General features: G+C 34.3%; 2 protein-coding genes across 7 annotated transcripts in view; one reads left to right on the plus strand and one right to left on the minus strand.

Moving 5' to 3' along the window:
- Positions 1-3,035: 3,035 nt before the first annotated feature.
- Positions 3,036-11,562, minus strand: tmem170a (transmembrane protein 170A). Its single transcript, NM_200689.2, is given in 3 exon segments — positions 3,036-4,714; positions 7,952-8,122; positions 11,180-11,562. Coding segments are annotated over 3 exon segments (438 nt in total). The 5' UTR covers positions 11,316-11,562; the 3' UTR covers positions 3,036-4,583.
- Positions 11,563-13,036: 1,474 nt separating this feature from the next.
- cfdp1 (chromatin remodeling protein CFDP1) overlaps positions 13,037-23,142 on the plus strand; it is a 66,941-nt gene continuing 56,835 nt past the window's right edge. For 5 of the 6 annotated variants that reach the window (XR_015514408.1, XM_087292453.1, XM_087292455.1 and 2 more), the window contains exons 1-5: positions 13,037-13,244; positions 13,997-14,129; positions 15,141-15,360; positions 17,478-17,608; positions 21,472-21,609. Coding sequence is in view for 5 of the 6 variants with exons in the window: in XM_087292453.1 (XP_087148579.1) it covers positions 13,178-13,244; positions 13,997-14,129; positions 15,141-15,360; positions 17,478-17,608; positions 21,472-21,609 (689 nt within the window). In the remaining variant the exon portion in view is untranslated. 6 annotated transcript variants of the gene reach the window in all.

Here is a 23,142-nt window from a genome sequence, read left to right on the forward strand (position 1 = left end):
AGTCAAGAACAATTGTCAAGACCAGCAGCTCACAGAAACACATGTGCAATAATCTTTGAACAACAACAAAAGCACACAAGTGAAATGTGGAACAGATGAAACGTATGAACAGATTAACATGTGAAGCATGGGTTTAGATTTTTTTTATGTGAAATAAAATGAGTCACTTGAAATTAACATGAAAAGGTTCTAAAACCCTCAATTCACTTGTGTTTCCACACAGGGGCGGATTTAACCAATAGGCAAGGTAAGCAGCCACTCAGAGCCCCAGGAAATCTGCCCCCGAAAATAAATACTTTGAATTCTACCTATAATTTATATAACATTGTTTTCTATCGTATTTTGTATGGTGAGGGTCCAATTTATTTTTTATATTTGAACGTAATTATTACATCTGTGCAAATGTCTCCCCACCCTCAATCATGGATCAGTCCAGCAGTCAAATCAGTTCATTTATTGTTTTTAGTTGTTACTTCATTTGAAGAAAAATAAATAATTTAAAAAGTTTTACAAGATGTTAAGAGATGCTCTACATGTTATTATTATTTTGCATTAAGATAAAATGTAGAAAAATAGACCGAGTGATATAAGAAAAAAAACTGCATGAATAAATAAATTATAATTCATAAATTAAAGCACAAAATGTACATTTTAGAACTTTCGGGCACCTATGTCTAAGTGCCCCCCAAATCACTGAATACGTCCCTGGTTTTTACATACTGTTTGCTTTTAACAAGACTGTGAAGCTTCTGTAAGTGCGTAACACATTTATAGTGTATTTTAAAGCGAAACCGATGTGAATGGCACGCTATATTATCCTAACGTTTTTCACCATTACTGAATTGTTAGAACGAAAGGCTGAGTTTTAACGCCCATCCTGTGTTGTTTAATTAAATCTATTTAAAAACGAACATTGCGCCTCCTGGTGTTTAGTGCAGGCAGTGCATGTCTTTTATGCTCCACAATACTGGGAGTGAATATTCACCCTAGTTTTCATGTTTTTGCGTCTACTTATACTGTCAACATGTTTAGTTTTCAGTGCCATTCATTTCAAGTCTATCTTTCAGCTGTACAAAACAGCTCATTGTGCTGTTTGACACTACAAATAGCTAATTCTTACATTATTTGAAGGTATAGTTTACACAAAAATGAAAATGTCCTCACCATTTACTCGCACTCAATTCTGTTATGAATTTCTTTCCTCTGTTAAAACAAAAAAGAAGATTTACTGAAGTATGTAATTTATAGTAGGAGCAAAAAATACTATGCAAGTCACTGCTTGTTTATTTCCCCCCTCAACATTCTTCTGTGTATCTTCCCCTGTGTTCCAACTGAAGAAACTCAATGGTTTTAAACAAGTGGATGATGAGAACATGACAGAATTTTGGTTTTTGAGTAAATTATGCCTTTAAAGGTGCTGTATGCAAGTTAAACTCTTCTAAAGCATAAAATACAACATGTTTGCAGTTATTTAAGAAACATGAAGTGAACATTGTTGTTTATCTGAAAAACAATGCTAAAGTCAGATATTCTGCCTTGAAAACATATGTTATGCTGTCATTGTTTTGGTCATTTCAACCCCAATGCCACTTCAGCACCTCGTATTTTATTTCATTCATTCTGTCATAAAGGTTCAGAGCATGCGTCCGTGACCGAAATGCGAATTCTGGTGGACAGTAACAGACTGTGAAATGAGACGAAGATTCAGAGTCCTACATTAAGGTTATTAATTGGCAAATAAAATAAATATTACGAGCATAAACATTAGGTGAGCAGGTTACATTGTAACCCCGTGTTTCAACAACACACTACGTTAGGAGATTTGCAGTGATAAGCAATTTGGCTATTTGCACCAGACGCAACACGACAAAAAGCCATTCAGAAGCACAGAATATGCACTCACTCACAACATGGTAAGGTTTATAATCTAATTAATACATCCCAGGTAGCAAAAAATCCTGGCCCAGATTTGGCATAAGGCTGAAACAGCAGGCATTCATCTGGGAGTGGCATACAGCAGGTGGGGCCAAACATGGCCCGGGTTTGGCAGGTGTGGCACCATTTTTAAGGCGGCACACACAATTTGGGCCAGATGTCAAATGTAGTATTTGGTCCCGATGTTAATAATTGATATGTGGGCCATGTAAGTTTGGCCTGTCTTGACCTACATTTAAAATACATTCAAATCATTTTTGAGTAAAGAAAAAAATCTACCAATCAGGTCGCTTTGATAAAAAGCACGCCTATAGTGTGCCTAAAGCGCAATGCTTCATGGGTTTATCAATTTCATTGCAATCGAGACATACCAATCTATCTGGCCCAGTTATGAGTTATTACCTTGGCTGTGACTAGACCCAGACATGGTCCATGTTTGGCCCTTGTCTGGAAGCCAGACCTGGTCCAGTCATGTACCATAAATCACTGCAGCATGTGGCCCAAGCAAAACCTTTTGCTTTGTGGGATATTAAACCTCTTTAACACTATTAAATGTTATTTTATTAATGTTAGCATTAAATGATGCTAAATCACTGACATGTGTTGGTTTGCATTATTTCACAGGTGAACTCTCTGCTGCTGCTTTCAGTAGTATGGCAATAAATGTCATGTAAAATGGCATCCAAACTCACATTGTTAGCATTTAGCACTGAATAAAGCACATGAGGTGTACCTGAGGTGAACATTGTAATCAAATTTTCTGTTGTTCAGCTGCAAAAATAAAAATAAAATAGAAACCGTTCCAGGTGTTGGTTAGGACAAAAACTCCTTTTAGTATGGAAAATATTCCTTCGATCGAGTGACATTGCTTTTATTTACAACACGTCTTAAATTAGCCTTAAATCATCGTTTAGGCTCGATGGTACACTCCTGTTGGTTCTCAATCTGACAACCTGCGCTTGCGTTTGCTTTGATCCAGGAATGCAATACCTAGTTCAACCACTGGGTGTCAAACTTACATACTGCATCTTTAATGCACTTGTCTTAGTTAAAAACAAACCTTAAACAGAAGAAATCACAAAAGCAAACACAAGGTAGTGTTATTATAATCTAAAGTTAAACCATTTTATTTCATGAAAATACTAGCAATTGGCACTTATTATACAGTAAGAAAATTAAACTTGCCCAGAAAAAAATAAATAAATGGAAAGTATCATATCGCAAAGAGTAAATCCAATTCTCAAGAATCAAAGACAGTACAATCAAAGACAAACCACAAAAGAACCAATGAGCAGTCACTCCACCACCAATGATTGGACTTTAGAAAAATAAATCCATTTGTGCAATTGAGAGACCATAGGCTCAGGCAAATAAAGCATAGCTTTCAGTGCGTCCCATTAACATTAGCGCTCCACTCATAAAAGATCAGTCTGATTTACATGAACTCACACCAAACGAGCTTTAAATGACACTTCCAGACCACGAAAACTTCCTGAGGGCTTGCAATATGGGAGAACACAAATCTACAAATGCTTAAACTGACTGATATCTGAGATGGTTGGTTTATTTCCCCAAATAAGACTAAAATCTCTGCTACTGTGTATTAAAAATGATATTCTGATCCCTTTCAGCCATATACACTGTAAGTGCTGATGCTGAACATGAAGGGAGGACATCTACACGTGTGAGTATCCAATGTTATATACTTCTATACATAAGTTTGGGTGTAGTTTTGTACATTCTGTAGTTTTTTAACATGAGCTTTCTCAACAGGAATATTAAAAATAACAGTATGAAACGCATAACAGCTGTAGACTAGTGTTACCATTTCTTTGGTGAAGATTTAAGTGATTCTAATATGGATTCAGCTGAAATCTGCTTTACATTCACATATTAGGCATAAAGGTGAGGCTGCCACATATAGAATCGTATGGGCAAGTATATGTCAAAGCAACATAGATCACTCTAATTTATACAGAAATAACAATATGAAGGCCAAATCCTGGAGCCCACATGAAAAACAAATCCTTAATGACGCTGAATGCAAAAAAAAAAAAAAAAGGTCACAAATACGCTATTTAACCAACAAAAGCCACTTAACTCCAGTAAGAATGTGTATGCTGTGAAATGATTACAATGTCAAAGTCCAACAACAAGTGTTCAATTGTAATCTCTTCAAATTTGCCCACAATCAGGGGCAAAAAAAATCTATTTGAGCCTTTGGCCTAAAGGATTTATATAATCAGTGCAAAGTGAATGCAAGATGTTATTGTCAAGCATTAATTAAGGGCAAGCTTGAATGGGCTTTTTAGTATGTACATTTTTTTATTTACCTCATTTTAAAGTTTATAAAAGATTTCGAAAGGAAAACGAAAAGAAACTATAATGATGAATACAACAACAACCAAAAATATACACATGTGCAAGATGACTCCACCTGTCACGCAAGGCTAGCGTTGCTTTAAAGGTTGCTCATACTGATTCATTTTTCAAATGAAAAGTCTTCCATCCGGAACCCGTTTGGAAAGAAAAATACTGTTCTGTATCAAAGGAAAAGGAGTTGTCGAGGAAGTAAGGCCTCCATGTTTTGCATATGATGCCCAGGTGACGAAACGGCAGCCTGATGTGCCAGTGTCTCTCTCTCAGTGCTACAGGGTAGCCAGAATTCTGAGGAAAGATATGATGAAAATAAACAGAGACTGTCCCACGCCAAACACCAAGGCCTCCAAGGAGAACATGCTCTTCCCTGCTGCCTTATAGACTCCTGCTATGGCTGCACCTGCGAGATATACAAAACATTTAGCATTTGTTTAAAATAGGGCTGAATCTGACATTGCAATATTTTGTTTTGCTGCGATATATATTGTTATAGATGACTTGAATAGCTGTATTTTTAAAAAAAGTCATTCATTTAGATTGATTGGGTTGATTTTGTAAGGCTGTGAATCATGTATAAAAATCAAATTGCAAGAATAATTACAATGGAGCAAAGAAAAAAAAATCAAATAAACAGTTTTTTATGGTTTTTTACTTTTTAATAGTAGTCAGATACAGAAATGTAGTAATGTAAAATAACACCATCATCATTGTATTAATAAATCAGTAACATTATTCTTCATTAAAGTTACCAATGTTTTACGTTATTGTGCCTGAATGCTTTACACTCTCAAGAAATGACTTTACAACACATGCAAATAATAAAGTTTCACTCTGTTATAATTTGTACATTTCAGTGACTCCACGAATCTCATGTATTCTCAATTATAGATTGACTATTGACCTTATTCTAAAATGCGGAAGTGCGCCTGTTTTCGCGATTGTCTTAGAACTTCCGATTCAGTCGACTATGGGAGAAATGCCTAGGAATAATAAACGGCAGAAAACGGTCAAACTACTTGCTCTACAAACAAATGTTTGCATGACTATACAGACCAAGTAGAATAATATAATAAGAAAATAGCAAATTGCAACATCAAGCAGCGTAATGAGCAGTTTTTAATGTCTAAAAATGAATGGAAGTGAATGAGACTGGAAGTCTCGAGCCAAAAAGATTCAAATGGCAGCGCCCGCTCGTCGGCGCAGAATAAGGTCAACAATCCCCATTTAAAATTGCATATATTGTAATGTGACTATTGCAGACAGACACATTGCCATATCGATGCTGAAAATGAGACTCTTTAGACTATTTAACCATTGAATTGATTAATTTGAATCTGTTGTTTTGTTACAATTATTATGTATTTTTAATTATATTTTTAAACTAATTGACCATTTTTTCGCAAATTCTACAATTTGCAAAACGCCTACTCCACGAGACAAGACACAAGATTGGGTACACAAGAACGAGACAAGATTTTTACACTATTTTAAAGAAATCCTTAATGATGAAACATATGAATGTTTTGCTAATATATGGATGGAAAATAGATTTTCTATTAAAAATTAAAATTACAAAACAATAGGGGCTTTATGTATCAACGCTGAGTACGCACAAAAACTTTGCGTACGCCAGGTTTCACGCTCAATATCGCTCACGTTTGGATTTACTAACGATGAACTGAACGTGGGAATGTGCGCAGCTCCATGCCAGCTTTATGGCTGCCGTACGCACATTTTTGTGCGTGTCTGTTTTATTTCCATTGGTGACTCCTAGAGGCAGTTGTGTCAAATTGCTCTCTACAAAGTGTCTTTGAGCCTTGCAATGGCAGCTGTATGAGACGGGTTCATCTAGCAGGTATATAAGGTTTCCATACCATACAGCTGACCAGCCAAACATTAAAGCGCAATTTGCAGCGGTCGCCTGTTTTCCCAATGTAATGGGACCGATCTACTGAACGCACATTGCTATAAAGACACTGAAGATGAATTTGCATGCGTGAATCAAAAACACTTCCATTCAATAAATGTGCATGTAAAATATGATGCACAGACTTATTAATGATTCCTACTTGTCTTTCTCGTGATAAATAGTAGGCAAAATCTGATATGTAGCGGGGGAAAAAAAGAAGTATGAATTCATCAGCCGCTGGATTCGAACCGAGTTCATGCTTGAACGTGTCAAAACATGTTGCCATTCATTTTACGAGCTGCGCCACTGAGACTGTCAAGGATACTACAACATTTTACACATATAAATCCCACTATTTCTTTTTTAAATCCACAGTGCGATGTTCAGACTTAACTGTGTTAACCGCATCAACTAAACTCTCCCACTCTATTTTTTATTTTTGTGTTAATTCCGGAGGACAAACTTGCAAATAACACTGTTTTTCTCCACTCTACCTCCGAAAGCTCACCTTCAATTCACATTCTGTTCAAAGTTTCTTTTTTTGATTGCTTTTGCCATTGCTTTTTCAATGGGTTTTGCCAAAGTAGAGTCATTAGCATATTCATACGGGGGAGGAGCGAGTAAGGGGTTTTGCGCTCGTGCATGTTGCGCTCAGTTTCACGTTCATTCTGATGTACAAAAGCCTGAATACTGTTAGACTCCTGAGAAAACAAGTAAATGCTATTCATTTATTTTGTATCTTTTTAAAAAAAGTTTATTTATTATATTCTATGCAGATGCACTCAACTACAGAATCATCACAATCAATCACAAATTATAAATTCTTTACAAATAGAGATATTTAAGTCGCCTTGTGAAATTGTGTTTATTTTGCAAGATATATTGCAAAAAACTATATCGTGCAGCCCTAATGTTTTAAATAATTTTACGTTTATTATTATTTTTTTAAATGAGACATTTCTTAATTTCTATGTTTGTGAAAGCCTTAATACTTTTTTCTCTAATTTAATTAGTATTATATGTCATTATTTTCTAATATAATAAGAGCTACAGTATTTCACAAAAAATATTTCTGTCCCTGTATTAAGCATGAGATTGGTAAATACAAAGTACAATTTAAAACTAAAAACAATGTGTTTTAGAATAAAAAACACTAGAGAGCAGAGTTTTAATAATTTATTCCTAGATCATGAATGAATGATTATTATACTTAGTTATATTTTGCTATTATTAATATTTAATGCTGGCCTTAATAATTCAGTTACGTTTTATTATATTAAATTTTTTTTTGTGATTTCAGATACACAGAAATAGTAACCAAAAAAATATTCTGCCAATATGTGAACAGCTTATAATAAAACTTTAAAAATGAGACATTCCTCAGTTCCTACCTTATCTATGAAAGCCTACAGACTGATTTTTATGTTTGCCAGGAAAATCTAAAGTATGTGTTTTGACAACTTTTTGTGTGGTGCATTTGGAATAGATGGTTTAGCAGGGTTTTAATGAAGAGAAAATAACTTGAATCATGTTGCACCTTCATCTTTAAAGTAGAATAGTTAAACATCAGGGAAAAATAAATAAATAAAAAAAAAAAATATATATATATATATATATATATATATATATATATATATATATATATATATATAATTTTTTTTTTTTAAAACATCAACATTATTTATTTATATATTCATCATGTCACATTTAAGTTGTAAAGCCACGTACTAGTAAGAACGCCTCCAAACAGCGGGCCGATGATGCCCATGAGCAGGATACCGAGTGGAAAAAATCGTGCCACCTTATGCCTGCGGAGGGTTGCCAAAGCCAGGAGGGCAGCAGGCAGGTGGAAAATCAATGAGGAGACGACGGCCCACAGGAACACGCCATACCACATCTCTGTCAATGAAACACATTCAGACCTGAAGATCAGCCAACAGTCTGTCAAACTTTCCCACAGCTGAGACACAAACACATTTGTGCAGGTGTGCAGATGGATGAATAAGTTGGTGGACAGATGGCTAGAAAGATGGATGGATAGATACTAGATAACTACAGACAAAGATTGTCTGATCAATCAATAGATAGACAAAACTATAGACAGAAAGACTAATGGAAAAATCAATAGACAAAGACAAATTAAACTATCGATGATAAAAATTAATTGATTAATTATCTGGTAGAAAGACAGATAGAATGGCAGACAGACAGACAGACATTTATAGAATTACAGACTAACAGATGGACAGATAGTACTACAAAATTACAGACATAATACTGACTGATCAATCAGTTAACAAAGAACTACAGAAAAACTACACTGACAGAACTAGACAGACAGACAGACAGATGCATTTGGGCCTTTCTAAGGCTCTTTCCATACATTTTAAGACCTAATAACAACTTTTGGTTTTAACCAGTAACATTGGTGACATTATAACTAAAAGGCCATTTATTTTACCCCTTTTTTAAGATTTAAGAGAAGTCTTTTGTGTCAGAATGTGTCTGTAACGTTTTAGCTTAAAACACCCATCAGATTATTTATTATAGCTTTCAGAAGTTTGTAATTTTCAGCTCTGAGAATCTTATAGCTGTGTTTGTTGCCTGTGCCTTTAATGCTAGTTCTCCCCGTCCACTGTTCCCACATGCCTGTCAAAGTGTCCCTCAATCTCTGTCTCGGCTGCATCAGATAAACAGCACAGTGACAGACATGAAGGAAGCAGGTCTCACATAACAATTGTGAAAAATACTAAAGTAAGAACTATCCCAATGATTATTTGATGTAATGTAATTATCTAATGTAAATAATTTGATTACTGATGTCCATGTAAACACTGTTAATGACAACGACGAGTCACACAAAATTTAGTTTCAAAGTTCTTGTTCACACACACAGCAGACACACACACACAGCACACACGTTTAACTTTGCACACAAATGTGACAGAATACACGTTAATACACTGCTGTATGAATATTCATTATGTTAATGTGCAAAATAAATCCGATTTAAACGTCCATAAACCTGGACTGAAACGTCTTCTTAGACTTATTTTATAATTGTACTGACATGCGGCGTTGGTGATAAAGTAAAGCTGAAGTAAATCACTGTAATGAACTTGTAAAATACATTAGATGATGATTGATGATCACATAGAGCTCAACAGATCTTTAATCCCAGTTGCGCATGTCTTGTTGATATGATTTTACGCGTTACTACAAGACGTTAATACGCAGCTGTCAATCAATTTGGTGGGTGGGGAAACCGCACTCTTACGTCATGTTACGGTGGGCCTTAAAATGGGAGAGATTTGGATCCTATTTGTGGACATAACATACCTACACATAGTTGGTATATTTTCATCATAGGTGCCTTTGAAAGTATATTTACTCGATATTGATTGTTAGAAAGCACAACTAACAATCGTAGCTTGTGACAACTCCTTATCGACACAACATAATTCAAAATAATTGGAAACAATGCACAAAATAATTATTTGAGTTACTACCCCTCTGTAAGCTTTATTAGGAAGAGAAATAGAAAAGAATACTTACACAAATAAACAAAACAAATATGAATAAACTTTCATAACTTTTTTCTATAAACTATACAGATTGTCATTAGCCTACACAGTAATTTAATTTATGCAACCTTTTAGCTTATACATAAACATGTATAATGAAAAGATGAAATAAAATTTAACTTTGGAACATAACATTAAAGATTTATTAATACTTTTTAAGGGCCTTGATTTTCTCTAAACCGATTTACCAACTTTAGACCCCATAAACACCCTGATCCTGTAGATAGATAGATAAACAACTGATCAATCAATGGATAGAAATAGATATAATACAGACAGACAGACAGACAGACAGACAGGTAATTAAATAATCACTGGAGTAAAGTTAGTTTTATATTCGCCCATTAGGACATTCTCCTTGAGAACATAATTTCAGCAAAGTATTATTTGCACATTCTAAATAGGGATATTATATCAGCAGTCAATGACTATAGAAGTACAACTTTGTTTACAGCCAAGTGAACAGTGCTAATGTTGTTTTGAAGTCATAAACAGGATTTCAGACCAAATATTTAAATTAGTGTGCAACAATATAAGGACTGTTAAAATAAACAAACGTGCTAACATAAAACCAACTTTAACCTTAATTATATGAATGATGAATCAATTGATAGATAGAAAGACAGAGATAGATGGGATATTCTAACAGAAACGGATATTTTCTCTTATAAGAAATGTGACAGGGCCCGACCTTTAAGCTTGTCATCCTCAAAAAATCATCCAAAAACATAAAATCATACAATTCAATGATAGAATGTATTGTTGATCATTGTCAGCTTCTCCTCCATCAAATGATGTCAATTCAGTCACAGCCTTAAAGTTGTATTGCACGCATTTTATGTTAAATGTAATGCAAATGTGACAGGACTGATAGAAACATGGGGACAATCGTAAAAAGGTATTTATTTGTAGAATTTAATTATAATTTCATGTTTTTAATCAACTGATGGGAATGATGAAAACTTAAACTTGCTATTTCTGAAGTTCTTTTTAAAATACATTTTAAATTTACAGCATAACAAGGGTTTCAGGGACACATAATCTACGTTTCTAGTAAGTTAGAATGTCCCAGATATAAAGCCGACAGAACAACACATACAGAACGACGATTTGAACAAGACATACCAACAAAACTACAGACAGATCCCACCAATGTCACCACCATTACAACAAACACAAGAATCCAAATAAACGTATAACTAGGCGGTCAAGCTAACACATTAGCATTAGATGCTAACAGATCTCCAGTCTGAAAGCTGAATGTCGGCTTCGGTGTAATGGAGAACATACACAACAGCAAAAGAGTTTCAGCAGCATAAATATGAGCCGGTCGATGCTGATGTGTGCTGTCGGCGGTGGCGTTAAAACTCACCCGAGAAGTCGCACAGAGAGGTGTTGTTCCCGCAGGTGGTGTTATTAGACCTGGGCACCAAATTCAAACTGAGGATCTGCTTGACGAATCCAATCTGCACGTCCTGCATTTCTCCAACGATCAACGCTTCGATCATCCGTAACAGAAGTATCAAAGCCGAATAACAGCATTAGAAAGGGAAGGTGGGCTTTAGCGGAGCGTTTGTTTTTAGCACAGATGCTCGTCCATCTGCAAGAAGCTCGTTTCAAACCGCAAAAGCCGATGACTGTGCGGATTTGCTGTCATTTAGCTAAAAGCACTATTAATCTACGGACGCTCTGCAACACCGATCAAAAATCGATATGAATGATGGTGTTATCCACCACTACTGTTGTTGGTTTGAGATTATCTCGCTGTCACCTGCGATTTGCTACGGGCTTGTGGGCGGGACTTGAAGGGTTTGTGTGGTATGTCCCTGAACGGTTGCCGTAATACTGGACTTAAAAATCATATGGATGGATTTGTTTCTGTGTTCCTCAAGGATTTTTTTGATGTTTTATTTTTTTTTATTTTATTTACTCTTTTGTTATTTGTAAATTATTATTATTATTATTATTATTATTATTATTATATTTTAATAATTATCTATTATATTAATACTCTATTATTATATTTTATATTAATAATTATATATTACATTAATACTTTACTAATATAACGATGGCCATAATAACCCCTATTATTATTATTATTATTATTTCATTTTAATAATTATATTTTATATTAATAATTTACTAGTATAACAATAGCCATAATAATCCCTATTGTTATTATTATTATTTTATTTCAATAATTACATATTATATATTTTAAAAATTATATATTATATTAAAACTTTCCTAATATAACAATGGGTGACGCGGTGACATAGTAGGTAGTGCTGTCGCTTCACAGCAATAAGGTCGCTGGTTCGATCCTCGGCTGGGTCAGTTGCCGTTTCTGTGTGGAGTTTGCATGTTCTCCCTCCGTTCGCGTCGGTTTCTTCCAGGTGCTCCAGTTTCCCCAACAGTCTAAAGACATTTGGTACAGGTGAATTGGGTAGGCTAAATTGTCCCTAGTGTATGTGTGTGAATGAGTGTGTGTGTGTGGATGTTTCCCAGAAATGGTTTACGGCTGGAAGGGCATCCGCTGCATAAAAACGTACTAGATAAGTTGGCGGTTCATTCCACTGTGGTGACCCTGAATTAATAAAGGGACTAAGCCGAATAGAAAATGAATGAATAATATAACAATGGTCATAACAATCCTTATTATTGATAATTTTATTTTAATAATTATATATTATATTTTAATAACTATATATTATATTAATTCTTTACTAATATAACAATGGTCATAATAATCCCTATTATTATTATTGTTGTTGTTGTATTTTTGTCCGTTTTAGAACATGATTTGAACGTTTTTTAAGATATAAATAATTTGTAACAGAATATATTGGTGTATTTATAGATTTTTAATTATTATTCTTTTGTATACTCTGTGCTGTTATTATTGCTAACCTTAAGAATATATTTACCTTTAATTACATAATTAGAAATATTATAAACATTAAAAAGTTTAATACAACAGAATACAATCAAAACAACCTATAATATATATTGTGGTTCGTTATCTTTAGATTAATTACACAATATACAATGCTTTACCACCGTTTGGTTGAATATTTGTTGATATTGTTGTTGTTAAAAAACATTTTCTAAATATTGTGTCTTTAATTTTAGCTCAAGGACTTGAAGATGAAAGAAACGACGAGCCTGGAGGCTGATGATGAGCCGTTGAGTCGCTCTTTTAGCGATCGGATGAAGCTAGCAAGCTAACATGCTGGGCTTTTAGTAAAGCAACCACACGTTTGTTCAAAGCTAGCTGGTTAGCCCCAGTGTTTCTTGCAAGTATTTTTTGGAGTTTTTCTCTGATTTAGCAGCTAATTCTACAGCGCACTGCACGTACGACACAAGAATGAATTATTCAGATTACGACTCGGATGGTTATTCATCAAACGAAGATGAAGACTATGTCCCTTCAGGTAACGATAAGATGTTTAGCATGAAATTAGCATGGTTGTATATATATATATGAAAGAGTAGTGATGTAGCTAAGCTAACTCGACTGTGCTTTGTATATGTATACCTATACTGTCCCCCTGTTTACATCGTTTTTATTTAATATGCAGGCACAAATAAATAAAACGAATACATTGATAATGCTCATACTTTGCTTTCATTTATAAATAATTATCTAGAAAATCATACATCTGTTTACATACATTGTGTGTGAGATATTCATATCCCTCTTTGAAGACCCCTGCATTATAATGTTTTCATATTTAAGTAACTATTAATACGTTAGTTTTTGAAAGATGTTCACCTGGCAGTGAGAGTGATGACAAAGATGTAAACAATCATACATGCTGTTGGGCAACTGTCTTAATCTTCATAATAATTACAAACTGGTACTAAGAAGGAAAAAATACTCATTTTTAACTATGGAAAATATTAGAAAGATTTTAACTAACAGTATATAGAGAAATGAAGGTCAATGGAGTTGGAAATCTGCTACTTCATATTGTACTGCTCCCAAGAGTTGTAAATATACTTTAATCTTGAGTTATTGAAAGGGACGTTTGGCATTTTTCATATTATTTTTAAATATTATATTACATATATTATACATTGTCCTTTCAAATGTCTATGCTGCAGTAAATACTATGTTTGCATGTTTGTTTTGTCTCATTGTCGGGATTTTATTTACATTTATTTCATTTTTTTCTTTGATCAGATGATAACTTGAGTGAGGATGACATGAATGATTGTGTAAAGGAGGATGCGCTGGAAGGGGAGGATCACGACCGGCAGACGCCGGAAAATTTAACAAAGAAAAAGAAGAAAAGTAAAGCAGATGTCCATATGAGGTAGGGCTGCCCGATTTGGAGAAAGAAAATCTATTTGCGATTTATCTAATCAAAATTGTGATTTGCAATTTACTGTAATTTTATAAAGGAGCTGCAGGTTTGATGTGGTGGTTTTATCGGCACCAACCAAGCATATTCACAAAGTACGCTACACTATGCTACTGTATATTTAAAACCATTCATGACAAATTAAGATAATAACTACATTATTTTTAATTAAATTAAATAAATTATATTTATAATCTAATTTAAATCCTTAACATTTAGATTGTGTTACATTTTTCTTCATATCAATTTCATGAGCATTTATAGCAAATAAACTAATGTAAATTTTATCTTTTTTTGCTTTTGGAGAGCAGCCCATGTTCTCTTGTTATTAATATTTTAATAAACTTTATTAGGTAAACTGTCCGTGATATGAACAAAAGCAAGTGATGCATCAAAGTATTATAAATATAATGAAGTTTTATAAATTAATAATAAAATCTTAAATAATAGGCCTATAGGTAAATAATAATTATACGATGTAGTTCTATGTTCTATGTCTCTCTCGCCATAGTAATAATTGAAATAATCGTAGCTTTTGCGATGTGAAATTGCACCTTTTCAAATCGAGATATCGGTTTTAAATTTATTAATTTGTGCAGGTGTAATATGAGGTATAGATGATTTTACTGACATTTACTTTAAACCCACTTGTAGGAATAGTTCACCTTAAAAATGTAAATGTACTTACAATTTACTTAACTCAAGTGGTTCCAAACATCTTAAGGGGCTTTTTTTTTGTTGTTAAACACACAAAAAAATGTAATAATGCTGAAAACCGCTAGCCATTGACATACAGTGTAGGAAAAAATATTATGGAAGTCAGCGGCTGACGGTTCCAGCATTCTACAAAACGTCTTTTTTTTTTTTGTTCAAAAGAAGAAGCTCAGCAATTGGAGCAAGTGAGCCATGATTAAATGACAACTGTTTTAATTTGTAGTTGTCACTTTCTCCTTGTTTCCAAAGAAAAAGGAAAAAAGGAGGCCTCAAACTGGTGGAGGATGGCGAGGCAAGTACAGCAGATCAGCAGAAGGACGAAGATGAGCCAAAGGAAGACGATTTTCTAACCAAGTCAGTAGGAGACATTGAAGAGCGGCAGAAGAAGAAAGCAGATGATCTTTGGGCTAGTTTTCTGAGTGATATCCCTAGACCCAAAGCAGAAGTTCCAAGTGCAAGCTCTCAGGAGGTAAAGTATCAACTCAAGAATACTCACACAAATAAAAGAGGTTTTGTTTAAAGTCTGTGTGAAATCAAAATTTACTATGTTTATTTTGCTAATGCAGATTGTTATTGTTAAAAAAAATTTTCAGTTAAAGCCCTACCATTCTGCATTCTTGCATTCTTGTGGTCCTTTTCTGTTGATGTATTAACTGCTGAAGGACATTGACCTGGACAGATTGTTGTTCATAGATTTAGTTTATTATAGTTTTAAAATTTTTTAAAACAGTTGTTCAGGTGACGCAGTGGCGCAGTAGGTAGTGCTGTCGCCTCACAGCAAGAAGGTCGCTGGTTCAAGCCTCAGCTCAGTTGGCGTTTCTGTGTGGAGTTTGCATGTTCTCCCTGCGTTCGCGTGTGTTTCCTCTGGGTGCTCCGGTTTCCCCCCCAGTCCAAAGACATGCGGTTCAGGTGAATTGGGTTGGCTAAATTGTCCGTAGTGTATGAGTGTGTGTGTGTGGATGTTTCCCAGAGATTGGCTGCGGCTGAAAGGGCATCCGCTGTGTAAAAACATGCTGGATAAGTTGGTGGTTCATTCCGCTGTGACGATATAAAGGGACTAAGCCGACAAGAAAATGAATAAACGAATGAACATTTGTTAATAATTTTTTCTTAATTATTTAAAAGAAAGTTTACTGTGGAAAAAAAATGTATGGACACAAGTAGAGCTTGCTTGTTTTTACATAATATTTAAATATTTAGCTCAGAAATAAAATCTAAAATATTTTTATTGTTTATTATTAATGTATTATTGTAATATTGAATGTATTAAATTATAATAATTTTTTTGATAGGGCAAATGAAAATCTTTTCCATCTCAGCCATTTGAAAATTCATTATGGGTTGAAGATTTCATTCATAATGGTCTTAAAAATGTCTTAGTCTTAAATTCAACTTTGTGAAACCTGCAGAAACCCTGTTTAGATTTTAAAAGAGTGGTTCTTCTTAATTCTTGGGAGTTACGTTGTAAAAAATAACCAGTGAAATCCCACAAAATCTGTGAAGTAGTCAGCTTTTTTTTACTATTCTAGATGTTTTAATGCTGTTAAAATAGATACTTTTCTCAGAGAGGCATAAGCATTTTAACACTTCTCTTCTTTAAATACTCTTAAAGTTCAAACCATCATAGAAAAATGAGTCTATATTATAGAATGATACCAAAGATCAAAACCTGTTGTCAGATGCAAACATTCATTGCTGTCAGCAAAAGGTTCATAAAGCTTTTTAGCTTTTGTGAGGATAATGTTGGCATCCAGCGTAATGTTCTTTTTCCTGCAGTCACTAATCCACACAACTAAAGCAGACTCTATCCTTAAGGGTCTCGCACAGCAGGTGCGCTGGGCACATGACAGTTGGAAGTAACACACACTGAACATGCACATTCGCAATTTCGCATGTTATTTGAAATAAAATTATGGGACCACTGTAAATAGAAAATCAAAATGCTCTCATTTATGAATACTTTTTAAATTACTTTTAACATCAGATTTCTTCTTTTCCCTTTTCTTTTTATGTCTATTTTTTATTGGTTTCAGTGTGAGTGTATGCAGTGCTCAGAATAAATGAGTAAACCCCCTTTTGAAAATTAATATTTTTCCATCCACACATTCGTCCACACACACTCATATTTTATAATCTCAATAAATGTAGCCAATATATTTGGTGTTTTTAAACAAAACAGTTTTAACAAATCATTATGTCCAGTAAAATAAGAGTTACTTATCATCTTTTAGAATAGAAAGTAAATAAATTTAAATTATAGTTCATTATTATCATTATTAAACACTTTATTGGAGAAAAAAATGACAAATTACAACATTTCAACTAAATGTTACATTTTTGTTATTTCGTTGTTATTATATGTTATTTTTTATTTTTTTAATTGAATAATTCTTTCCAATTTTTTACATTTTAATTTGCGTGTACTTCTTTTGGACTAGACAGATTATATATTATTATTTAAAAAAGAGAGATCTGTGAGCGGTATACACATTTATGGTGAGCACTGTTATATTTAAATAGCATTTTCTGTGATTTTGCTTTTTTAATTTTAGACTAATAAGCATTTTTTTTTTCCATCTCATATAGTTCACATCCGCAGCTGCTACAGATGAACCCAGTAAACTCTCTACAGCGTCTTCCCAGAAGGAGGACAAACCCAAAGATTCCTCCAAAATCACAATTACTAAGGTGTTCGATTTTGCTGGAGAAGAGGTTCGGTAAGTACAAGTCGTTTGTGTGGCCACTAGATGGCAGCATCTAATCATGAAAAAGCTGTGCAAACGATTGCTTTTGAGGTGAAAGCGGCAGTAATATTTTTTATTGCTTATTGCCAAACTCAAACAGCAACAAGGAGATGAGACAAAGTCTCATCACTTGCAAGTGAAATATAATACAGGAAAAAACATTGTTATTGTGCCTAAATCAAGCTATGATATCATCAATAGCATAAAAAAAGACTTCAACTCAAAAAGGTTGTCATAATGCATCAGAAATGTAGCACTTTAATTTTTATTTATTCCTCTAAAAGAGTAAGAGAGTTAAGTTCAGTATGAAAGGGGAAGGTATAAAGGAGATTTAAGTTCTTTTTGATTATTAATAAAGAATTTAGCATTCTATAGACCATTTTGAGGAATGTAAACAACAGTCCCAACATATTTTTGGTTTTACATTTTAAATTTCTATAGCTTCTGATAATCCAAAAAGAGACGCATATTTATTAATTAATGTTATGAAAGCTGTTTTAACATTAAGTCATGATTGAATTGCCTCTTTTTACAGTTTTGGAATAGTTCGATAACAAGCAGGAAATGTTCATGGGCTAATGACATGACCACATTGGAATGGTCTATACAAGAAGATTGAAAATGTATTCAAAAGATAAAAGCTTGGGAATATCTTTGAGAACAAAAGAATGGGTCACATTTGTAAATTTAAAAGCATAAGAGTTTAACTCAACCCCAAATTTGTTTCACCACAAAAAATAGGGAATTGTTTCCTCTACAAAGCCACAAAATGAGTAAATCACATCAACATGCGCTAAGCAGTATTTTAAAGACCACAGTGTCAGACCAAGTCCCAAAACACACTTGCAGACAATCATGTTTTTATTGACCATCTTATTTTAATACATTCTTTCTTCTCTGTTACCCACTTTTAACAGCTTTGCTATGTTTATTGTGCTAATTCTACACATTTACTTGTTAGCAGATTTTTTTAAATGGGAAAACCTGTTGGATTTTGGACTTTTTGGTTTTGGTTCTTTCAAATATCAGTATCATTTGGCGAAATTGTGTTAGTGCAACTTTAAGAAATACTGTTTTGTACAGAGAAGGCACTGCATGCATAATGTTTATGTTTGGATGCTGTTAATGAAGTCATAGACACAGAAATATTTGGGTCTTTTCAGTGAACACTGTCTTTTAATAGTCTATCATGATGCTGTCTTCACATCTTATCTTGTTTAGCAAATTATTGCTGATATTCACTAATTTATTCCAGGGCATTGTGTCTATGAGGCAGTCACACAGTCAAAGCTTAGCAAGTAAAATATTCAAATCCTGCCAAGCACAGAGCAACGACAAGCTTTGAACTCTTTTTATGAACCCAAGATGGGATTTATATTAAGACTTCTATTCTATTTAAAGAATACAGTGGCACAAAAATATTTAGGGGCCTTTTGATTCTTAAAATAGGTATGAATTGCAAAAATAATGAAATATCCAAACAAAAGTTTCATATTTAAAAAATTAAATCAGCAGACACCAATTGATTCAATTCAAGGTCAGACAATGCTACACTACACGAAAGCCAAGCTACATAAAAACTTTCCGTCTGTCTCACCAATGTGTGATAGATGCAAGGTAGCAGACACGGTTGCTCATGCCTTTTGGCTCTGTCCCTCACTGAAAAGATTCTGGACAAACATATTTGACTGGTACTCCAAGGCTTATAGCAGACCTTTTCTACCAAATGCTGAACTTGCCATCTTTAGCTTTTCACAAAAAAAAAAAAAACATCTTCTCTCCCTCAAACAACGCAAGAGACTTTTATGCAAGGCATGGTCCTGGTTAAAAGACTAGTGCATAACATTTTAAAATCACTTTTACCCCCTTCATTTCAGAACTGGATTTCAGACATAATATCTATTATTCAGATGGAGAGACTCAGATTTTTAGGGACTAGCTCAATAAGAACATTTTTGGCTACTTGCGGTCAATTTCTTGATGAATTCGACAAATCTCTCCAAAATATCTCAAAAGCAATCCAGTGACCCCTCTGAGGTTTAGTCATATACCCTCACTAGTTTTGATTTTATGTTTTGTGACTATGATGCAATGTTTAGCTGTCAAACTGCTCGTTTACACTAATTTCTTATCAGCCAATCACATGGCAGCAAAACGACCATAGACATGGTCAAAACGATCTGCTGCATTTCAAACCATGCATCAGGTTTGGGAAGAAAGGTGATTTAAGTGACTGTGAACATGGCATGGTTGTTGGTGCCAGATGGGCTGGTCTAAGTATTTCAGAAACTGCTGATCTACTGGGATTTTCACACACAACCAACTCTAGGGATTACACAGAATTGTCCAAAAAGGAGAAAATATTCAGTGAGCGGCAGTTCTGTGAATGCAAATGCCTTGTTGATGCCAGTGCTCAGAGGAGAATGGCCAGGTTCAAGCTGATAGAAAGGCAACAGTAATAACCACTTGTTACAACTGAGGTATGCAGAAGAGCATCTCTGAACACACTGCACGTCCAACCTTGAGGCGGATGGGCTACAGCAGCAGAAAACCAGATCGGGTGCCACTCCTGTCAACTAAGAACAGGAAACTGAGGCTAGAATTTGCACAGGTTCACCAAATTAGACAATAAAAGATTGGAAAAATGTTGCCTGGTCCGATGAGTCTCGATTTCTGCTGCAACATTGGGATGGTAGGGAATTCAGTGTCGAAAACATAAAAGCACGGATCCATACTGCCTTGTATCAATGGTTCAGGCTGGTGGTGGTAGTTTAATGGTGTGGGAGATACTTTCTTGGCCCATTAATACTAATTGAGCATTGATTAACAACACAGCCTATCTGAGTATTGTTGCTGACCATGACCATTTCTTTATGACCAAAGCGTATCCATCTTCTGATGGCTACTTCCAGCAGGATAACGCGGCATGTCATGAAGCATGAATCATCTCAGACTGGTTTCTTGAACATGACAATGAGTTCGCTGTACTCAAATGGCCTCCACAGTCACCAGAACTCAATCTGATAGAGCAACTTTGGGATGTGGTGGAACAGGAGATTCGCATCATGGATGTGCAGCCGACAAATCTGCAGCAACTGCGTGATGTTATCATGTCAATATGGTCTCTGAGGAATATTTCCAGGACCTTGTAGAATCTATGCCACGAAAGATTAAGGCAGTTCTGAAGGCAAAAGTGGGTCCAACCTGTTACTAGTAAGGTGTTACTAGTAAGGTGAAGATTTTCACATATAATAATGTGAAATCAGTTTCTCTGCAATTTGAAATAATATTTGTGTTTGTTTTATTCTGTAAATTAATGATGACATTTCTTCCAAAACAATTGACCTTCTTTTGTATAAAATAACATAATAGGTGCCATGTTTTTAGACATTTTATATAGAAATCAAAATTTGATTGAATAAATAATTTTTAATCTTTAAAGAACTGTTTTTTTTCTTTTTAGAAAAAATATGCTCTAAATGTCAATATTTTTTATTCAAATTTTTTAATAAATCAGACCCTAATGGAATAAAACAAATGGAATTGTTACGAGATCTCCTCTTTTTTCATAGCTGTATTTCTGTTAGGAAAATATAGTAAAATTGAATTTTGTTAAATGTTGAAAACTGCTTTAACATTTTTGGTAATACTTACATGAACAGCAAACAAAAACAGCATTTATTTAAAAAGTAAATATTCTGTAACACGTGTACAGTCATATTTAATCACTGCAAATTGTTCTAAATAAAAGTATTCATTTCTTTAAAAGCAAAAATGACTGACTCATATCTTCATAATCTAATCTTGACTATTATATCTCTTTTTGTGTTCCGCAGGGTCACTAAAGAGGTGGACGCCGGATCACGTGAAGCCAAGAGTTTTTTGAAAAACGAAGAGAAGTTGCTGGAGGACACAAAAGAGCCGTCCGTGTCCTCTGAACCACAGCCACCCCATCCGCTCTCCTCTGGATCCAGGTACAACCCCTATAGTTTAGCCATTTGTTGTTCTGCTCCTTCTCAGCTCAAGTGAAATTACAGTTTACAACTATTGTGTCAGTTAATTAATGAAACAAAGTGGTTTTTAATGGTTCTGTTTTGTGTTCCACTGACGCAGAAGTGAATATCTCATTAGCGCTCGGCTATAATTAATTCTTTGTTATTGATGTTGTTATATTACAGTAATTAGATGTGATCTCCTCCAGTGTGGTTGGTGCTAGTAAATGGATGGAGACGTCTGTGTGTGTGTTTGCCGTGCAGGACTAGAGGGAATGTCAGATGTGTCATTGATCTCTGACAGCTCCGATAGCGAGTCTTTGATCCCATAATTCCAGATCTGCCTGTGGGGAAAAGCAGACACAGAGCTATATTTCAGCCGCAGTGTGCACAGATGTGGGTTGTTTCTCTGCTAATGCTCTACTAAATAATAAGAAACGTCCGTTATTGTCCAAACAGAACAAGTGTGGAGGTTGTGTTTGCTTTAGGGAGATTAAGCAGTTGTTCACTACAAAATGAAATGAATGATTCTGTTAGCATTTACTTCAAATTAGGGCTGCACGATATTGGAAAAATCTGACATTGCGATATTTTGTATTTTGTTGATATTCTGACATGTATTGCGATGTACTTTGTTATACTTGGAACCAATTATTGGTCACACTTTTTTTGATGTAGACTAAGATCATGCTGAATATGTAGTTTATAAGATCTAATGGGAAGCCAATATCTCGTAACATACATGCTAATAAAGTGAGAACTGGTCCCTAAAACGTTACAAAATGTATTATTTCGATTGATTGTGTTAGATCACCATCTCTACGCCAGATAAATAAGATCCAGCCACGAATGCCAGATCTAGTCAGAAAATGTCAGTTTCTCCAGGTATCTGGACAACACGTCAACAGAGTTTCCAATTCCCAAACCTGTTAACCAGTATTCAACTGAATTGACCGTCTCCTATCAATATAGGAGTTGACTGAGAAAACCAGAGAGGAGCAGAAGCATGAGACGAAGTAATGATGATTAAGAAAGAGCTGAGTTTATTGAATAATCTTAGTTGCGTCTGATTCAATGCTCAGGCTTCGTCTGACCAGGATAAATCCAACAAGTGTTATTATACCACAAGCAACAGCAATGGAAAATTACTGCTTCACAAACATTGTCCAGAGACAATGAAGATCTTGAGATAGAGACATTCTCTTATCTATCACTCATGAAAACAAGTTTCTTTTGAATCCACATACATAAGGTTATAACAATATGGAAAAAGGAAACCCCAATAAAGCAGTAATTATAGGAAAATAATAATGAGAAAATATAAAAACAAAATAAAATGACAAATAATAATCAATAACAATAATCAAATCATGAACCAATGATCAATATGATTATACAGTGATAATTGTATAAATGACTTATGATCACATGATGAAATAAATGGATTAAATTAAATGAAGAATAAATGAATTAAAATAAATGAAAATAAAGCACAACGCAAATGAATTGCTGTTT

Source organism: Danio rerio, chromosome 18 (genome assembly GCF_052040795.2).
Source record: "Danio rerio strain M-AB ecotype USA chromosome 18, GRCz13ab, whole genome shotgun sequence".
Taxonomy (NCBI): Eukaryota; Metazoa; Chordata; class Actinopteri; order Cypriniformes; family Danionidae; genus Danio; species Danio rerio.